Here is a 19803-nt window from a genome sequence, read left to right as displayed (position 1 = left end):
CCGACTCTGCACACAGCAGGTGCCACCTCAGCTGTCTTTATAAGACCAGCCCCCAGTTTCTGGGGTGGGACAGCCCCGTCAGCTGCACCACGACCCCCCTGCCTTCTTGGACTTCCTGTCAGCGCCCGGGGTGGGTTGCATGTTACTTACGCGAGGGGTGTTTCTCTCCAAAGGGAAAGTGTCGTGGGGTGGGGGGTGGGGGGGGGGGAGGGGCAGAGAAATTTAAAAACCCTGGGGCGCCTGGCAGGCTCTGTCGGCGAAGTGTCCAACTCTTGATTTTGGCTCGAGTCATGATCTCATGGTTGTGAGATCGAGCCCCACATCAGCCTCTACACTGAGCGTGGAGCCTGCTTAAGGTCCTCTCTCTTCCTCTCTCTGACTCTCTCTCTCCCTCCCTCTCTCTGACTCTCTCTCTCCCTCCCTCTCTCTCTCTGACTCTCTCTCCCTCCCTCCCTCTCTCTCTCTCTCCCCTGTCAGCTGGCCTCTGTTGCATAACAAAACAGTCCAAAACTTGTTGTCTCAAACAGTAACATTGCTTGTGATTCTTTGGGTGGGACTTGGGCTGGCTCAGCTGGTCTCAGCTGGGGCCACTTATGTGGCTTCCGTCATCTGGTGGCCCCACAGGCCTGGATGAGTCTGAGACGGCCTCATTCGCCGTCTGCAGGTTGGCGCTGGCTCTTGCCTAGGCCTTGCTGTCCAGGAGGCAAGTCGGGGTATTCTCACTCGCGTTGTGGCAGCCACGTTCTGAGAGCAGAAAACACGAGGCCCGGCTTGGAAGGCAGGACTGCGCTGCGTGTCACAGGTCAGAGCCAGGACAGGCAAGGGCTGGGCCGCAGGCCCCACGTCTTTGTGGGAGCAACGGCCAGCCACATGGCGAAAGGCGAGCGCGTCCAGGGGCGCGGGAAGCCATCAGCAGTCTTTGAGGACCCTCCTCCACGGGCAGGGAGCTGAGAGTCCGTGGCGCGGTCCTGTTAGCGGAGGGACCCGTGACGGTTGCCTCTTGGCCTAGGGTGTCTAGGGGAGGGCTCGGCCCCAAGGTGACACCTCAGTGCCAAGGCTGCCCGCGACGATTAGGAAGGCGGGCTCTCAGGCCTCCGGGAGGTCCTGGGGATCGCGAAGGTGCGGGCCACTGAGGGGGGTGTGGGGCAGCCGGTCGGGAGACAGAGCAGGTGCAGAGAGCTAGAACCAGGCGTGGGGCTCGAGGGACAGCAGCCCATCGGTCGGACGTCTCCCAGCCCAGAGGGCGGCCTCGAAGTTGTTTACCCGGTTGTAGGAAGGCTCTGTGTCCACTCCGCCCCCAGCTGGGCTGCGGGTTTCGCCTCGCAGCCTCTGTGTTGGTGGGACTTTGTCTCGTGGCGGCCGAGCTCACTGGAATGACAGCAGGCCGACCGCGGGAAGCGGAGACCTCACGCGCTGACTGCCGCACGGTGGCCAGGTCGGCGCCTTCCGGTGCCGCTTTGCCCACCGGGAGCGGGAAGCGTCCACGCCAGGAGAGCGAGGCCTCCGAGCGCCTCTGAGTGGCCGTTGCAAAGCCGTCGGGGGGAAAACCCAGCTGGGCGTGGAGGGGCCGGCGTGGACAGGGCAGCGGATGACGGCCCTGAAGGAGCCGGACCCCCCGAGGCTGCACTCTTCACCTGGGTCGGCAGCACCGGGCCCGCCGGCCCGCGGTGGCCCCAGCCTGTCGGGGCGTCCCGCGTGCTCCCAGGGGCAGACGGACGGTTCTCGCCCTCTGCCTGCCTCTGCCCACATCTCCCCGCCTGCCCGGGCCCGGCCGGGAGGGCAGCCCGAGAGCCCCACACTGCGGCTTCCTCTGATCCTACTGAAGCGGAGCCAGTCGCGTGTCATGAACGCCTGGCATGCGCCTCAGGGGGTCGCCGTGGGCGGGGGGGGGGGGATGCCCCGGCTCCCCAGGAAAGGTGTCTTCCTAGACGGGCTGATGATGACGGGAAAGCATCTCTGCTGAGACATTTGCACGAGAAGGAGACTCAGGTTGTTGGAGGAAAAAGCGAGGGGGACCCTCTAACCGGTGTGTGTGTGTGGGGGGGACATTAGCAGCCAAGATGTCCGCGTGGGGGGGGGGTGTTAAAGCAGGAGACACGCCTCTGAGGTGCAGCCCCCGGGTCCACCAGAGAGGCCGAGTCTCATGAGCCCCCCCTTGGCTTCTCTCTGACTCCTCCTGCCTGACACTGCTGGGTCCTCCCTCGGTGGCCCACTGTGTCCATCCCCGTGAGCACCGCCCTAACTCAGGCCACCGTGGCATCTCTCCGGGCCTGGGCCCCCCCAGCTCCCAGGCCCTACCCATCTTGTCCCCCCACCAGCCTGTGTCTCGTGCCCACCGTGAGTCGTGTGTGTTTACCTGTCCTCCGCACTCACCTCAGTCTGTGCAGAGACCCCGCGTACATCAGATGCTCAATAAATGCTTCTGAAGGTCAGATGGTGAGCCCAGGTGCCGGTGCATTCAGAGGACAGAGGACGACGGGCTGGTGAACCCAGGAGGGCGTGGGTAGACAGAAGGGAGGGCGCAGCCAGGAGGCGCCAGAATATTCCAACAGGGGACGCCAGGGCAGGACATGTCCCTGCTCAAGCCTGCGGTTCCCAAGCTGGGAAGAAGCCGCCGCCCGGGGCCCGTGTCCAGGTGACAGCCCGAATCATGGGGAGGCCTGAGTCACACAGCCCAGTCCCCTTAAGCTGCCCCAGCTGCCACTGAGCTCCCGCAAGAGAAAAGAAAAGCTGATGGTCCACGAGTGGAACACTGGGGAAGTCGTGGCCCTCCGGACAGCGAGGCTTCCCTACAGCCAGTCAGCCCTCTGCCCTCGTGGGCTCGGAACACCAACAGCGCCAGGAGTCCACGGCCGCGGGCAGTGGAGTCCCTCCAGCAAGCTGCCATCTGCCCGAGAACAGGAGCCGGAGGCCAGGGGTATGTTGCATGGTCCTCGAGCAGTGCCCGGCCCGGGCCGCCCTCATTCCCGAGGACCGGGGTCTTCAAGATGGACCGGCCCACCTCCCTCTTTATAGGCGGGAGACAGGCCCAGCCTGGGAACGGACGCACTCAAGTCGTCTGGCGAGACCCCAATCCGGGCCCGCCTTGCTCTGCGCTCCAGTATCTAGAAACAGGAAGCTCGGCCCTTCGCCCCCACCGCGACCCTCTCTCGCGCACTCATGCACGGAGAACCGCGAGTCTCGAATCCACTGGCCAGGGCTATCTGCTGTGGCAGAGTCTGCGGCTGGAGAGGAGAAAAGCAGAGTGGGGCCCCACTCGTCACGCGCCGTGTCCTCGGGGTGGAAGGAAGAAGTTCTCGGCTGCTCCCGGCATCGGGGGCCCGCTTTGGGGTAACTGGGCGGCACGCCGGCTGGCCTTCCCGCTTTGCTGAGAGCTACAGCCAGGGCCCTCGCTGGGTGGGGCTGGGCGGGAGCAGGGGCAGAGGACCCCACCACCGTTTCTGAGGTCACAGCCGTCCGGGGACAGGAGCCCCAGAGGAAGCCTGGCCGAGGGAGCGTGTGGTGTCACCGCTGGGACTTAAGCCAGGGCACAGACTCCCGTCCGGGCCCAGGAGCTGGTCAGCGTGGGAAGAAACCAGAGCCACGTTCGGGCCGAGTTGGGCTTGGGGTGTGAGTGGCCGCCCCCGGCCCTCCTCCTTCACACCGGCCACTCGGCTCTGGGTCCACCATAATCAGATTCACCTAAAGCAGGGAAAGGGCACTAATTCTATTGGGAGGAGCGGAGATGATGAGTACAGAGCAGATGTCCTCCGGAGCACAGCGGCCAAGGGGACAGTAATTCGAAATTGGGAAGGAACAGGATATTTGCTAAACTGCGCACACAATTACATGGCAAGGAAACACAATTGTGGGGCCACACGTCCATCTGCCTGTGATGCCGGGAACACGGGGAACAGGGCGGGCGACGGCACCGAGGTGGGAACAGCCCCCAGGCCGAGCCCTGGTCCTGCACCGCTCTCCTGACCCTGTTGCCGACCGGCAGTCAGTGCTCCTGCTCTCGCTCTCGGCCCCTCCGTGTGTGAGCTCCCCGCCTCTCCGAACCCCTCCCCCAGGCACAGCCGAGGGATCTGCTAAACTCCCTGGAAACCCACCCCCACATCCGTGTGTGCCCCCCCCTCACCCTGGGGTCTTGATCAAGACCGGGTCCCCAGGTTTTCCTGGCACGGAGCAGAGCCCCGACACCTCGAACTCTGTCAAAGGCTCACGCAAAACCTCCAGAATGCTCTGTGCTGCGTGAGTTGGTCGTAATCCCTCAGAGTCGAATTAATTCCCCGCACGTTAGGAAAATGCACACAAAGGGCTTAGCAAACCTGGTCAGATCGGCTCGAACCTGCGTGGTGGGGTTGGCAGGAGCCGGTTCTTACGTACCGGGAGGCATCCTGCAAGAAGGACTTTGTCACCGCAAGAAAAGGGTCGCCATCACAGCGTGAGGGGCGGGCAGGGACAAGAGCCGGGCATACGCCACATGGGCCGTGGTTTCTGTGCGTTAGGTGACCACTAAGGTTCCTGCCCTCCTTCCGCTGGGCACAAAAGTGGGGGCCATGCCCCAGAGTCAGACTGCCACGCACCCGCTCGCTGCTCTGCCGTGGGTCCTTGTCAAGGATTTTTAAAGCCCGTTTGTTGCCACTTAACAGATGTCCCACTGATTTGAACATTCTCACGGGCTTGTTAGCCAACAGATATTTGACAACACAGCAAAGAGGCCCTCGGCCCACGCCCCCCGACAGCTTGCCGCACCGTACGGATGGCTTCCGTGTGGTTTTGAGAGGTGCCGGCATAACCACGAGGCAGCTCGCCACCCCAGCTGCCGCGGGGGCTCGTGAGTCCCCCAACTCTCAGCCAAGGCCGGGCCCCCGGTGCGCCTCCAGCCTGCGACCCAGGGGAGCGGCCATCCTGCTCCTTCTGGAGGATGCCTCCCCGGTCCTCAGGAAGGGGCAGGCGTCCTGGGAAGGCGATTTTCCTAATCCGATTGAGGGTCTCCCAGCAGCCCAGCTGGTGCCAGCCCTGCAGCACCGCCAGGAACAGACAGGATGTGGCTCCAGAGGGGCTCCTGTTTCTCAAGTTCACTCTCAGACTGTGGCCTCTGTGGCTCCCGCACTACAGGAGGGAGACTCCCTCCCCAGTGCAGGGCTGCCGGCAGCAGGAGCAGCGGGCGGGGCCGTGGGGAAGTGCCTCCTACACAGGTTACGGGTGCTCGCCCCCTTCTCATCAAGATAGGAAAGGTCTAGAGACCAGTGGAGTGTTCCTGATGGCCCCTGCTCCTAGCTGGCTTGGGGTCCCCACCTCAGGTCTCCCCGACTCCAGCCCACCTCCCCCACACCAGCCCCTCACCCTTGCCCCCCCCCCACTCCTTGACCCCCACCGCAGGTCTTCCCCACCCCAGGCCCCCAGTGGCACCATCGGCTTTGGCGGCACTGTCCATGGTGCTGAACCCCCAGCCTCCTGGGCTGGAGCATCGTCTCTCACCGAGTCCCCAGTGACTTGCCCAGCCTCTTCCAGAAGTTTCAAGCCAGAGAGGAGCATGGGGACCAGAGTGGAGCCGAAGGGAGATCAAAGGAGAGAAATGCAGAGGTTCAGCTCTGGGAGATCACCAAGGAGTCACGGTCTTTGAACTAGAAGTTGTTCTCAAAATTTTGCACTCGGGGCACCTGGGGGGCTCAGTCACTTAAGCGTCTGACTTCAGCTCAGGTCACGGTCTCACAGTTTGTGAGTTTGAGCCCCGCGTGGGGCTCTGTGCTGACAGCTCAGAGCCTGGCGCCTGCTTCGGATTCTGTGTCTCCCTCTCTCTCTGCCCCTCCCCTGCTCACTCTCTGTCTCCAAAATAAAATTTAAAAAAAATTTCTTTAATTTGCACTCACCCAAAAACAGCATCCTCTCTGGGCAGTTGAGGGCAAGCCACATGCCCAGAGAAGCTTCCCGTGTGAGGATGAGGTCCCTCACCCTGGTGTGGCTCTTGCCCATACAAATGGATGCTTCATCTTCCTTTCATCTGCTCCCTGCCTATAAGACGTCCCGTGACATGGGAGGTGGGCACTCCAGCTGTGAGTCAGACTGGGTCCGGGCTCACAGCTGGGTCTGGGTTGCTTCTTCGATTAGGTGTGAATACTGACAGCTTCTGCCTGTTAATTTGACATGTGTATTCAGTGAAGTGCAGGCAGGGCTCTGAGCATGCTCTCTGGCTCATGGAAAGCATCCCGTTCATGCTTAGCTAAAGTCTATGTATCAAGAAAGGGGAAGTTAGAGGCCCTCAAAATGTCCTTTCTACGTTGAGCCAGAGTCTGCGTATTAGGGCCGTCGTGGCGGGATGGGCTGTGTCTGATAGGCCGACACCTGCAGCCAGAAGCAGGTGAGCTAAGCCCCAGGCGGCACCCAGTGCCTGGGGCCCTCCTCCCCGTGCTGGCCTTTCAAACACTAACCATGACTCGCATGGCCCCTCCAGGTCACGTGCCGTGTCCTCTGCCCTGGTCCTCCACCTGTCCCACCAAAGCCCAGGCCTGTGGCCAGCACTGACCCACAGAGCGGTGTGCAGCTCCATGGTGCCCTGTGTTGTTTTCTAGACACTGGTCCGTGTCTGCGTGTCCCTGCTGGGTGGCAGATATTTGAACTCCAGGTCCCAGCAGCATCTAGAGCGCCGGGGTGCTTGTCAGACGAGGGATGGGAAACCCTGGGCTGTGTCACCTTGAAAGCCCCTCTTCTTACCTTTGCCCCCCCCCCGGAATGGGGACATAGCCGCTGAGATCTAGTCCCTTAGGCCCCTCGCGCTTCCCAGTCCTGGGGAGGCAGGGTGACACGTGTGATTTTCATGTAACCAAGGGGGCAAGGGACACACACGCAGGAGAAGCAGACCAAGTGTGCCCTCGTTCCATCCCTGTGCCCTCGATCCAGGAGGACATGACAGGAGCCTCCCAGCTCCCCAGGCCCTCCCCGCCCCTGTCGGCCTCTGCTGGGTTTCCCTCCTGGGGACGCCAGCATGGAGCTGTCCCTTTTTTCACCTGTCACCCTGGAGCACCCGGTCCGCCTCATTCCCGATGTCAACAGGGCGCCCGTGGTGCGGACGTGTCGTAACTTATCAACCAGCCCAGATGGTGTTGTTCCTGGATTTTTGCTTTTCGAGCGAGGCTGCGCTGAGGGACGGTGGCACACCAGGGCTCTGGAGGACCCACCTGGCCGTCCCCGCCCTCAGCAGCCGTGGCTGTCCCAGTGGAGAGTCGTGGGCCACACTTGCTGGGTCTGAGGGACGTTCCTTTCCACTGGAGTCTGACCTGGAAGTTGGCAGGCGGCACCCCTGTGAGCCTGGGCCGGGCGGGGGCTGCTCATCTGCTGGGGAGGGGGTCCTCTTTCCAGGCACCGAGGAGGCCCCAGCTGTCTCTACAGTGGAGAGTTTGGGCGAGAAGCCGAACCTCTGGGTTTTGCGAACGACCTGACCCTGCTTTGTGCCTTTCCGCTCACCGCAGGCTGCTAGTTGAGCCTGGAAGCAGTGTGAGCCCGGGGGCCATCTCTCTCTCTAAACACATGGGATTAAGTAGAGAGGCTTGGGCCCCAGTGCAGAACAAAAGAAGGGAGGAGTGAGACGAGGCCCTTTGAAAGGGGAAGGAGAGGGGTCTCAGTGGAGAACCCCCTGGCTGACCGAGGGCCTGGAGGCGGGCCGGGCTGCCCGCATCCACGGTGGTGCCCCTCAGAGGCTGGCAGGCCTGCCGTGTGCACCCCCCGGGACTGGGGGCCGGCCCTGCCTCCCAGGGAGACCTCTGTCCCTAGATGCACACCTCCTTTTTATTGCTTAACGTTCCGCTCCACCCCCCTCATGAGATTACAAGTGCTGGGGGGCAGACACCAGCCCCGAGTCCTCGGACAGGACTGGCAGTGACAGCGCCTCAGAGCATCCTGGCTCCATCCCCAAGCGGGTCCCCCAGTAACATCCTGGGCGCCACTGAGTATGGACCGTGCTCTCAGCCCTGAGCTGAGCACTCTTACTGTCCCCCTTTCAGAAGTGAGAAAGCTAAGGCTGAGAGGCCATTCCGGAACCGCCCAAAGCCGTAGCCAGCCAGCCAGCACACCACCAGGGGTGTCTGAGGCCAAGGTCAAACCCCCCACTCCCTCCCTTTTCCCCTCCCCACCCCCAACCCTTGCTTCCTGGAGGCCCTGCCCGCCTCAGGGGTTTCCAGCTCCGGCCAGGGCTGTGGAACCCGGAGGCAGGGGACGGAGGGAGGCGGGGAGGCAGCTCAAGTTGTGGCCTGGAGCTCAGAAGACCTGACCTCCCCGAAGCAGGCTGGCCGCTGTGGCCAGACCTCGCCCAGCGGTCAGTCAGGGCCACGGGGGAGGGCGCTGAACCACCGCGTCAGGGACGGAGGACAGGCTCTGGGAGGGAGGTGCTGGGCTGACAAAGCCAGGACCTGGGCCTCTGGAGGCTCCCGCTGGGCAGTCTACTTCCTGCCGGCCTCTTGGGTCCAGCTCGAAGCCGCCACAGTCCACGGGGAGACTGAGGCAGGATGGCCGGGGCTGGGGTTACGGGAATGTCTGGAGGCGAGGCGGGACAGGAATTTCTCCGACGGCTGAGAGAATTGATTTTTTCCATCATTCTTTTTTTTTTTTTTTAATAGCAGTGCCTGAACTTTATTTTTGAAATTCCCTCAGTTTCGTACTGTTTTGTGGCTCTCCTTTCTAGGTTTTAATCTTTGCTCCATCTGGATTTGTCTTTTTGGTGTGGGATCTCCGTGAGTTAGGGTACAAGTTTCGGGAACCAATTCAGATTGTCCTAAGGAGAATAAGGAAATATTTATTTTGCTGAAGAAAAACTGAGAGGCTGGGAGCAGCGGCTGCAGACGGCGGCTGTAGGAGCTCCAGCGAGGCCGGGCGGCGCCCCCCCGCATCTTCCCCCACCCCTGCCCCAGGTCCCTCCTGAACAAGAGGCCTGGGGTCGGCTCTCACCAGATACGTGTAAACGGTGCAGGGCTGCAGAAACGGCCTGCATTTGTCCAGGGAGGGCCCACCTAGAGCTTTAGGGATGCGCCGACTGGACGGACCTGGAGGGTGGGCAGTTGCAGGGAGGCAGGGGGAGGGGCCCGGGGAAGGGGGCGGAGACAGCAGGCCCTGAGGGTCCAGTCTCCTGGCTTTGCAGGCGGCCACCCTCCTGCCCCCTCTCCCTGACATGCTGCCCTCTTTACCCAGCACCACGCTTTGCCTCACTGGGTGCCATTTCTGGCCCGTCTCCACTGCACTGTCTCCGCGTCCACCCTTCCCCCTGTGCCAGAGTGTTCGCACCAAGTCTCTCTCGTGGGTCAGTATTTGCTAAGTGGGTGGTAGGCTGCCGCCTCCCTGCCCGGTACTGACCCATCGCTCTTCCTTTCTAGAGCTTTCCTGGCCATTCTTAGATGACGTGTTTCGATTTGCATTTTAGCATCAGCCTCTGTTCCCAAGTCTTGTGTCTTGTTGGGACAAATGCCTAGACCAGGCATGGCGTCCACACCTGCACCTACCCGTCTGGGGAGGCCCTGGCTTCCCTCGCCTGGCCTCCTTGCCTTCCTGGGATGACATTTACAGTGTTCCCGGAGACTCTGCACCAGGCTTGTGAGAGGTGCTTCTGTTCACTCGTTGTCAGCGGGTAGGCCGCCTCGGGCCCCTGTCCGTGCTGTGAGCTTTGACAAGGGAAGGCAAGCCCCCAGAGCCAGGCGTGCCCCCCAGTGCCTCCGCAATCCAGATCTATGCCCACCTCCAGGCTGCAGGGGTGGGGGATGCCGAGGAGAGGCATTCCGGCCCCTGGAAGTCAGGCCTGGCCCAAGCCTCTGACCGGGGCGGGCCTGCAGGGTGAGGCCCCCTCTCCTCGCTGCAGACCTCAGGATCAAGGGGAACCACACCGGGCCTCACACCAGACCTCCTAACCCACCAGGCAGGGCCCTGGCCCCTGCCCGTGGCCCCCACCTGGCCCTCCGAGGCAGCGGTCCCTACTGCCTGTGCTCAGCGAGGTATGGTATCTTAAATGTTTTGACATTTAAAATCTGTGTTGGATACGTTTGTTCTGTTTAAATAATACCGGGCTGCGATGACTCACAGGGAGTTAGTTTGTCTCCTGGGCCCAGACGCAGTGTCCCCCTGCACCCCTGCCCAGCCCGCAGCCCAGCAGGAGCCTCAGAAGCCTTCCCGGAGCCGCCCCGCCGCACGCCAGCAGCGTCCTCACCAAGGGAGTTGGGATGGGGCCCCATCTCGGGCCTCCCGAGCTCTGAGGACGTGGGGGAGAAGGGTGCCTGGTGGAGGGGCTGTCAGGAGCCCCGGGCCGGCAGTGAGTGATGGGCACTGGGGCCAGCGCGTGGGAGAGGCCCTCCCGAGGGCCCGTTCACCCTAGTCTAGCAGAGCTTTGTTCAGATGGCACTGAGGTCTCCGGCCACCGCCTCCTGGAGGCCCTCTCCATCTCCCAGGTGGGTTCTGGAACACTGTGTGGGTGGGCAGGGCCTCTGGAGGCCTCAGCCAGCGCCCTCGAGAGAGCAGGCGAGTGAGCCTGCCCCGCTCTGGACAGACGCCTGACCGCCAAGAGGGCCGCGGAGCAAACCTGCCAACGTCCCCATCTGGGAACCTCTGGCATTTCTTGGTGGCCACTGGTCCCCCTGTCCCCTGCTTGCATGAGCAGGACAGAGGTGCAGACACCATGTCTGCGTATCGTGGAGGACCCTTAGCTCTGCTCTCAAGGGCTGCGGGCAAACCGAGTTAGGAGGTAGCAGGGGTGCAGCCCGGGGCCCAGGGAACCCTGGGCGCAGACGCCCTGGAACTCCCCAGAGGGATTGCAGCTGCCCGGCAGAGCCAGGCACAACCAAAAGCTTTTCTGAACGTGAAGTTCAAAACGAACATTCGGAGCAGCCGACCACGGACAGACCCGCTGTGGCATCTTGAGGGCGAGGCCACGTGGGGGAGCAAGGGGCGTCAGACAACAGGAGCGCTCGGGAAGAATAAAAAGCCACACGTGGATTTATACCGCTCGAGGCTGCTATGCTGCTGCCCTGGGAGGCGGTGGCCGCGTTAGGTCCAGCTCCATGGGAGACCCGTTCCCTGCTGCCCACCAGGGCCACCCCTGCGAGGTGGCTGCGAATGTGTCTCAGCCTGTCCCGGCAAGGCCAGACTCGGGCTTGTACAGGTCCAGCCCCTGTCTGTGGCTCAGTTTCCCCAGGTGCAAAGGACACGGAAGTTAGAGGGGCCAGTAAGAAGCACTTTTCATGCGTGGAGAGGTGGGGGCAGGAGGTGTGGGGTGGGGCAGGGGAAGGGCGTTCCATTTCTGTCCAGATGTGAGCTGTCTGCATCCAGGGTGACAGGCTGGGCTCAGCCTTCCTGGAGGGGCAGCGCCATGCTCAGGGATGTACCCATGACATGTCGTGTCCAGAGCTGGAAACAGCCCCAGCCCTTCACCGCGGCCGGGGCACACCACACTGTCTACAGGCTGAACCCCATGCAGAGTGGCTCCCTGAGATGGCAAAGACTCCGTGACCGCTCTCTGAGCCAGGAGTGGGTGGGAAACGGGCAGGAAGTGGGGGGTATGTCTACAAGTCTGACGCAAAAGACCGAGCACCTTCCATACTCCGGGCCTCAGACCCCCAGCCGGAGGGACAGGCACCAGGGCAGCGTCCCCTGCACACCAGCCTGATGGCTATCCTGCTCTGTCCCTGCAGGTTAACACGTTCATGTCCTTCGTGTTCCCCATGGTGGTCATCTCCGTCCTGAACACCATCATCGCCAACAAGCTGACCATCATGGTCAGCCAGGCATCTGAGCAGGGCCAGGTGTGCACAGTTGGGGACCAACACAGCTCATTCAACATGTCCATCGAGCCTGGCAGGGTCCAGGCCCTGCGGCACGGCGTTCGGGTCTTACGTACGTAACTGCCGGGCCCTCTGGGGGGTGGGCCGGGTGGCGGCAAGGGGCTGGCAGAGCTGTGAGCCTCACACTGCAAAACAGGGCAAAGTTTAAGACCCGGGAAACGGAGCAGTCCGAGCTGAGACTCAAGGGTCAGCCCCAGCCAGGGGTTGGTGCTCTTAACTTCACTCCTCTACCTATTCATCTGTCCGTCCACCCATCCCTCCAGCCATCCACACATCCATCCACACATCCATCCATCCCTCCATCCGTCTACCCATCCGTCCACCCATCCATTCCTCCATCCATCCACACATCCATCCATCCATCCATCCATCCATTCTTCCATCCATCAATCCATCCATCCCCCCACCCATCCATCCCCCCACTCACCCATCCATCCACCCATCCATCCTTCCAGCCATCCACACGTTCATCCGTCCATCTGTCCACCCACCCACCCATCCATCCCTCCATCCATCCACACATCCATGCATCCATCCATCCATCCATCCATCCATCCCCCCACCCATCCATCCCTCCATCCATCCACACATCCGTCCATCCATCCATCCATCCATCCATCCATCCATCCATCCATCCCCCCACCCATCCATCCCTCCATCCATCCACACATCCGTCCATCCACCCATCCACACATCCATCCATCCATCCATCCATCCATCCATCCATCCCCCCACCCACCCATCCCTCCAGCCATCCACACGTTCATCCATCCATCCATTCACCCACCCATGCATCCATCCCTCCATCCATCCATCCATCCATCCATCTATCCATCCCCCCACCCATCCATCCCCCCACCCACCCATCTACCCACCCATCCATCCCTCCAGTCATCCACACGTTCATCCGTCCATCCATCCACCCACCCATCCATCCATCCTTCCATCCATCCATCCATCCATCCTCCCACCCACCCATCCCTCCAGCCATCCACACGTTCATCCATCCATCCGTTCACCCACCCACCCATTCATCCCTCCATCCATCCACACATCCGTCCATCTGTCCATCCGTCCATCCATCCATCCATCCATCCATCCATCCACACATCCATCCACCCATCCATCCCCCCACCCATCCATCCTCCCACCCACCTATCCATCCACCCATCCATCCCTCCAGCCATCCACACATTCATCCATCCATCCACCCACACACCCATCCATCCCTCCACCCACCCACCCATCCATCCCTCCATCCATCTACACATCCATCCATCCATCCACCCACCCACCCATCCATCCACCCACCCACCCACCCACCCGTCCACCCGGCCGTCCACCCATCTGTCCACCCATCCACCCACCCACCCACCCGTCCCTCCAGCCATCCACACATCCATCCCTCCATCTGTCCACCCATCTGTCTGATCACTCATCCACTCACCAATTCAATTCACTCAGTCCCTGAGCACGTCTCCGGGTCAGGCAGCTCGCTCACACAGTCATCGAGCAGCAGAGGTGGGGTTATCACGTGCCGTCAGGTGCCGGGCAAAGAGGCCTGAAGAGCAGCCCCCCTGCACAGTGACCCACATTCTAATAAGGAATCCTGAAGACCAATCCCTACAAAGGTCCCAAGCCAGCCCCCGTCACAGGAGAGCCCTGGGTGGAGCTTATGCTCATGTGGGTGTGGGGCTCCGTGTGTGGGACGCCATGAGGTGTCTCCTGTGCCCAGAGGTGGCCTCCTTGCGGAGAGTTCTTTCTTCAAACACCCGCCTCCCCCGCCCTGCTCTGCTGAAGGCAGCCCCACCCGACCCAACCCCCTACCCTGACCACCTACCTGTGCCTCCCCCCAGCCCAGCAGCCTTCCCAATTGCTGTCACCCTCACCCCAGCAGATAGGCCTCTGGGCCTCTGCCCCAGGCCACCTGTCCCTCAGCGGCCCCTGGTTCTTAGAAGAAAGAGGTCCAGAGTGTCATAATATATGACGGTTAAATATTAAACGGCCTAGTGACCACTGAGATGTGGCAACATATTTAAAAAGCAAAAAGACATAGATGAAATTAATGTTACTAATTGATTAGGTTTAGTATTTCCAAAGTATTGCCCTTTCAGCATTGATCATCACAATATTATCGATGAGAGTTACTCAGCTCACAGTCACCTCGTGTCCAGTGAGCAGCACGCTGTGTCCAGTGGTCAGGGTCCCAGCATTTGCTTCCGTCCTGTCAGGGTCAGGCTTCCCGGAATAGCCCCATGCCACCAACCCTTTTCCTACTGCTGCCAGCAGGACAGCCCTCCCCTCGGGGGGCCTCCGCCAGGCCCGGGTCTCCGGGGCCCCAAACTGAGCACCTCCTGAAGTTGCACCCAAGTCCCAGGATGGGGATGTGCTGTCTCGGGGACCGCACTCCTCTCTGCACCGGGCCAGCCAGCCCCAGGTTTTCCCTAGAGGTTGGCTTTTCTGTCGCTCCCTTTTTAATTACAGTAAAACACACATAGCATACGATTTACCGTCTCGACCATTTCTAAGTGTCCGTTCGGTGATATTTCGTACATTCATGACGCTGTGTGGCCGTCACCACCATCCATCTCCAGAATGTGTTCATCTTACAAACCGAGACTCTGCCCCCACCCACCCCCCCCAGCCCCTGACAACTGCCACCTCCTCTCTGTCTCTGAATTTGACTACTGTCGGGGCCCCATGGGAGTGGAATCGTTGTATTTTGGTGTCTGACTTACTGCCCTGAGCACAACGTCCTTAAGGCTCAGGCTGTGGCACCAGGTGGACTTCCCTCTTCTTAAGGCTGAGTAATATTCCATCATCTGTTGGTGGACCCTCGGGTTGCCCCACCTTGTGGCCATTGTAAGTGGTGCTGCTGGTGTACAAACGTCTGCTCGGGGCCCTGATTTCGGTTCTTTGGGGAACACCCTCAGGAGTAGAATTGCTGGGTCCTGGGGTACTTCTGTTTTTAATGTCTTGAAGAATTGCCATGCTGTTTCCCAAAGTAGGCATGCCATTTTACGTTCCTGCCAACAGCGCAGACGGGTTCTAATTGCTCCACATCCTCACCAAAAATCACTATTTTCTGAGGGCTTTTTTCTTTACTCGTAGCCATCTTGGGCATGCTGGGATCTTACTATAGTTTGGGACTGCGTTTCCCTCATGATGAGTGATATTGAGCAGTTTTTCATGTGCCGATTAACCATCTATGTGTCTTCTTTGGAGACATGTCTACTCAAGCCCTTTGCCCATTTTTTTTTTTTTAATTTTTTTTTCAACGTTTTTTATTTATTTTTGGGACAGAGAGAGACAGAGCATGAACGGGGGAGGGGCAGAGAGAGAGGGAGACACAGAATCGGAAACAGGCTCCAGGCTCCGAGCCATCAGCCCAGAGCCCGACGCGGGGCTCAAACTCACGGACCGCGAGATCGTGACCTGGCTGATGTCGGACGCTTAACCGACTGCGCCACCCAGGCGCCCCCCCTTTGCCCATTTTTAAATGTTTAATCGGGTGGTTTGATTTTTGCTGTTGAAGTTTAGTTCTCTGAGTATGCTGGGTATTAATCCCTGAGCAGATATGCTAGGTAAATACCTTCTCCCATTCTGTGTGTTCCTTTTCATCCTGTTGACTGTGTCCTTTGATCCCATATCCAAGAAATCCCTGCCAAATTAAACATCGCCAGGTTTGCGCCCTCCGCTTCTCCTAAGAATTTGGGACTCATAGTTCTCACTACCTTCAGGTCTTTGATCCACTTTGAGCTAATCGTGTATAGGGCGTGAGGTAGGGGTCTTCTGCATGTGGCTGCCCGTTTCCCTGACACCGTTTGTTGAAGAGACCATCCCCTCAATGGTCCTGTCCTGGCAGCCTCATAGGGAGTCATTTGACCATATCCGTGAGGCTTGTTTCTGGCTCTCTTTCTATCCCATGGTCTCTATGTCTGTCTTTAAGCCAGTGTCACACTGTTTTCATTACTGTGGGTTCATGGTAGGTTTTGAAATCAGGACGCGAAAGCCCCCCATCTTTGTTCTTCCCCAAGACCGTTTCTGGGGTCCCTCGAGACTCCACGTGAATCTTAAGATGGGTCTTCCTGTTTCTGCGAAACACAATGTCGTCAGGATGCTGAGAGAGCTTGCCCTGAGTCTGCACTTTTACAAGTGTTAGGTCTCCTGCACACATAACAGGACACGGCCCTTCACCCCACGGAGACCCACGTCTCTCTGTGTCGCAGGGGCAGTGGTCATCGCCTTCGTGGTCTGCTGGCTGCCCTACCACGTCCGGCGTCTCATGTTCTGCTACATTTCAGACACGCAGTGGACCCCGTGAGTACCAGGAGGGGGTGGGGCTCGGGCTGGGAGAAGCTCCCACAGCAGGTGGGCATGGGGGGGGCGCTGAGCAGAGCAGCTCAGGGCAAGGGTGCCGGTCACGTCCCCACACGTCCTTGGTGTGGCTGTGACCGGGCCGGGGGAAGGACGAAGTTCACAGAGGGACAGGTGCCCAGGAGCAGGTAGCAGCAGAGAAGGAAAGCAGACCCTGAGCGAGCGGGCACGAGACAAGTTGAGAGATTTAGACAGAGACAAGGAAGGGCCGGCCCTGCTGGATGTGGGAGGGGGCTGGTGGAGCTGCCAGGAGCACCCCGGGGACTCAGGGGGAGCCACACCCACGGGACACAGGGCAAAACCAGCAGAAGGAAGATCTGGTGGCGGAGTCCGGGAGGCCGTGTAGAAGCTTCCAGAACGCCCTCCCCTGAGGGCGAGGTACACTGCCGCCCAGGAGGCCGGGAAGGGGTTCCCGGGAAGGGGTTCCCGCCCTGGCTGTTGGGTTGAGGCCGGGGCGCGGCCGAGCCCCGCAGCCCAGCTGTGCTGGGACCCCGCCAGCGGAAGGGCAGGTGTGTCGCGGGGAGCGCTGGAGGCGCAGGGGGGCGGCCCCAGCCCAGCTCGGCGGGGGTGTGGCCACGAGGCGGGGGTGTGGCCACGACGTCCGGCTTCTCACGACAAGCCGGAGTCCTGGAACTTACCACGGAATGTCCCCGGGTCAAAAATTTACCAGGCGTTTCCTAAACGTTTGTCCCAAGCCACCGCCCGAGCCGGCGCTCCTGCGGCCGGGGGGCTGCCAGGCCCCACCCCCGCGTGGGGGCCGCGGGGTCTGAGCGCCCGGCCCTCGCCCCTCCCTTCCAGGTTCCTCTACGACTTTTACCACTATTTCTACATGCTGACCAACGCCCTCTTCTACATCAGCTCCGCCATCAACCCCATCCTGTACAACCTGGTCTCCGCCAACTTCCGCCAGGCCTTCCTGTCCACCCTGGCCTGCCTCTGTCCCCTGTGGGGGCGCAGGAGGAAGAGGCCAGCCTTCTCCAGGAGGACCAACAGTGTGTCCAGCAACCACACGTTCTCCAGCAACGTCACCCGGGAAACACTGTACTAGGCGGGTGGGGCCCCGCCGCTCGGCAGCCCCCCCCACCCCCACCCCCGGGGCGGCGGAGGGGTCCGGCGAGGCCCGGGGCCCCACTTGTTTCAGCTTCTCCCCCAGCCCGCCCCACCCCTCCCTCGTCTCCGCTTTGAACGCCACGGAGAGATTGCTCCTCTCCCGGATCCAGAAAGGGCCTTTAATGAGGACAAATTAGTGCTGGGTGAAAGGCAGACTTCTTTGTTCCCAGACGGCTGTGTGTTGAGGGTGGACAGAAATGAAAGGCAGGGTCGGGCCAGGCGGGCGTGGGGGGCGGCAGTGCCTCTGGCGGGGGGTGGGGGGGTTGGAAGAGGCCGGCCGAGGTCCTGGCGCCCCGGGGGAGCGAGGAGAGGACCCCTACCCTCCTCTGGTACAGCAGGCAGCCAGACGGCCCCCTCCAAGGGCGACTCCCGGGAAGCTTCCCTGTGTCCCCACAGACCACCCGGGGGTCGGGGTGCCTGGCATCGGCCGGACCGGGCCTCCCCCTCCTCTCCCGCCTCCTCGCCAAAGCAGCGGGCTCCACAGGGATGCCAGCCGCTGGGGGGCTGCCCTGGAAGTCCTCTTGGCTTGGCGGAGGCAAGGCCAGGTCGGCGGAGTCTTGTCTCCACACCCCCCGCCCCAGGCCAGGCCAGGGACGTCCCCGCGGGCTCTTGTCCGCTGTGCGGGTGAGCTCCCGCTGCCCAGCTCTGAGCTGCTTCGGGGTCGGCTCCCTGGAGTGGAGGGCAGCTGGCCGGGTCCCAGAGAGACGCCAGTTCTGGGGACTCGGCCACAGGTGAGGACGGGGAGTCGTGAGTACAGCCAGCCGGCCGGCCAGCGTCATCCGTCACAGCCAGCCGGCAGCAGCCCCGGCTCCGGGGACCCAGAGGGGCAGGCGCCTCCTTGGTCTGGAAGAGCCGGTCTCCAGGCAGGGTGGCCTGGTCCCGGCCTTGGCCCTAGAAGGTCCCCCGAGCCAAAGGAGACAGTGGCAGAAGGGCCTGGAAAGAGAGGTACAGGCTTTTTAAAAGCCCAGGTTCTCCCTGGGCTCAAGAGCATATTTGGCCTGAAGGGAGACCGTCGGGCCGGCCGACAGCTGGGAACAGCCCTGACTCGGGACTCAGGAGGCCTGGTCCCTGTCCTGGGTGACCAGGGCTCGATGTCCCACCCACAAAAATGACAAGGTGGATGGGAGGATGTCGATGGGCGCCCCGCTACGAACCGTGTCCTGCTTAAACCCCACGGGGTCCTTCTCCGTTCACCAGGGACAGCTCCAGGGGGGCAGGGGGAGGAGGCCAGCCCACAGCCAGCTCCGTGACCCAGGGGCCACCCACGCAGGGGCCAAGGCCAGCCCAGACCTGGCACACAGCGTCTGCTCTGGGCGGGTGAGCAGGGTGGCTGGGCCCTGGCGGTGGGCGTCGGGACGAGGGCCTGGACCCTCGCTGGCGCTCCGCGCCTCGGGCACGGGTCCTTGCGCCTGGGCTCAGCCGCCTGCCAAATGGGTGGGGCCGTTCCTCCCTCGCGGCCGGGACTCACGCGACCGTCTCGGCGGGCCCAGCCCAGGATGGACAGAAGGGACGGTTCCCCGGGGTGGGGGCGGAGTCAACGCAGGTGGGGACCCCCCCACCACCCCGCAGCCTCCGAGTCTCAGCGGGGGCGGGGTCCGTGCGCAGCCCCAAGTCTGTCCGACTCTCAAGGACCCCGCCTTCCCGTGTGCGCACTTCGTGCAGGTAGAGACGCAGCCGCGCAGCCGGGCCCCCCTCCCCGTGCCGTCCAGCCCCGTGGAGTCAGCTCCTGGCCACGTCACACTGGAGCTCCCGAAGCCGGTCTCAGAGAACAGTGTCCGGTGTGACCGGTCAGCAGTGATGCAAAACCCCGCCGACGGCTCAAGCGCCCCCCCCCGCCCCGCCCCTGCCCCTGCCCCCGCTCCCGTGACGTAATCAGCAAGAACAAAGCCCCCGAGCCTCTCAATAAAGGAGACAGTGGCCCCCGTGGCTGGGACTCTTATGTCCAGGGGCCAGTGGGCCCACATCTGTTCATCCCCTCATTCGTTTGTTCACCGGGCGTTTCCTGACTCGGCGGACAACCCTCCACTGGGGCCCTCTGACCAAAACCGCGTGGGCTCTGGTGGCGTCTCCCAAAGGCTGGGGGCACTGGGGGCCGGGATCCCCCAGCTCGGGTCCTGCTGCCACCAGAGCGAGGAACAGCAGCAGCAGGAGGAGCTTGCGCAGAAGACCCCATAAGCCACGGGGCCGCCTCGAGGCCTGGAGTCGGGGAGACCTGGGTCCACCTGGGGGTGTGGCCAGCACGCTGCCCTCCGTGTGTCCGTTTTCCTCGTCCGCGGGCTGAGCACAGAGGCGGCCTCGTGACGGGGGTGCAGGGTCTGTGAGTGTCAGACTCGGGTCTCTGCGGCCCCTGGGGCCGGCCTAGAAAACGGGGAAGCCAGTGAGCTTCTCCCCAGGGGTCGGCAGGTGAGGGACTCCCGGGGACGGGGACGACCACTGACCCTGACCTCTGGCACAGCCGACCCCTCGTCGTCTTTCGGCTTCTCCTGCTACACCTTCGTCCCTCATGGGCGGCGTCCCC

General features: G+C 61.9%; 1 protein-coding gene across 1 annotated transcript in view; it reads left to right on the top strand.

Annotated features, from left to right (window-relative positions):
* NTSR1 (neurotensin receptor 1) overlaps window positions 1–19209 on the top strand; it is a 47161-nt gene extending 27952 nt beyond the window's left edge. Inside the window, exons 2-4 of the mRNA XM_047069780.1 lie at window positions 11649–11850; window positions 16028–16118; window positions 16974–19209. Coding sequence (XP_046925736.1) covers window positions 11649–11850; window positions 16028–16118; window positions 16974–17223 — 543 coding nt within the window. The 3' untranslated portion in view covers window positions 17224–19209. The remainder of the gene's footprint in view (window positions 1–11648; window positions 11851–16027; window positions 16119–16973) is intronic.
* The last annotated feature ends 594 nt before the right edge of the window (window positions 19210–19803 follow it).

This window comes from Lynx rufus, unplaced genomic scaffold, assembly GCF_022079265.1.
Source record: "Lynx rufus isolate CCGP_SWC_20201006 ecotype Redwood Valley unplaced genomic scaffold, mLynRuf1.p SCAF_8, whole genome shotgun sequence".
NCBI classification, from domain to species: Eukaryota; Metazoa; Chordata; class Mammalia; order Carnivora; family Felidae; genus Lynx; species Lynx rufus.
The sequence above is the reverse complement of the archived record's forward strand: the minus strand, read 5'-3'. Positions and strand labels throughout refer to the sequence as shown.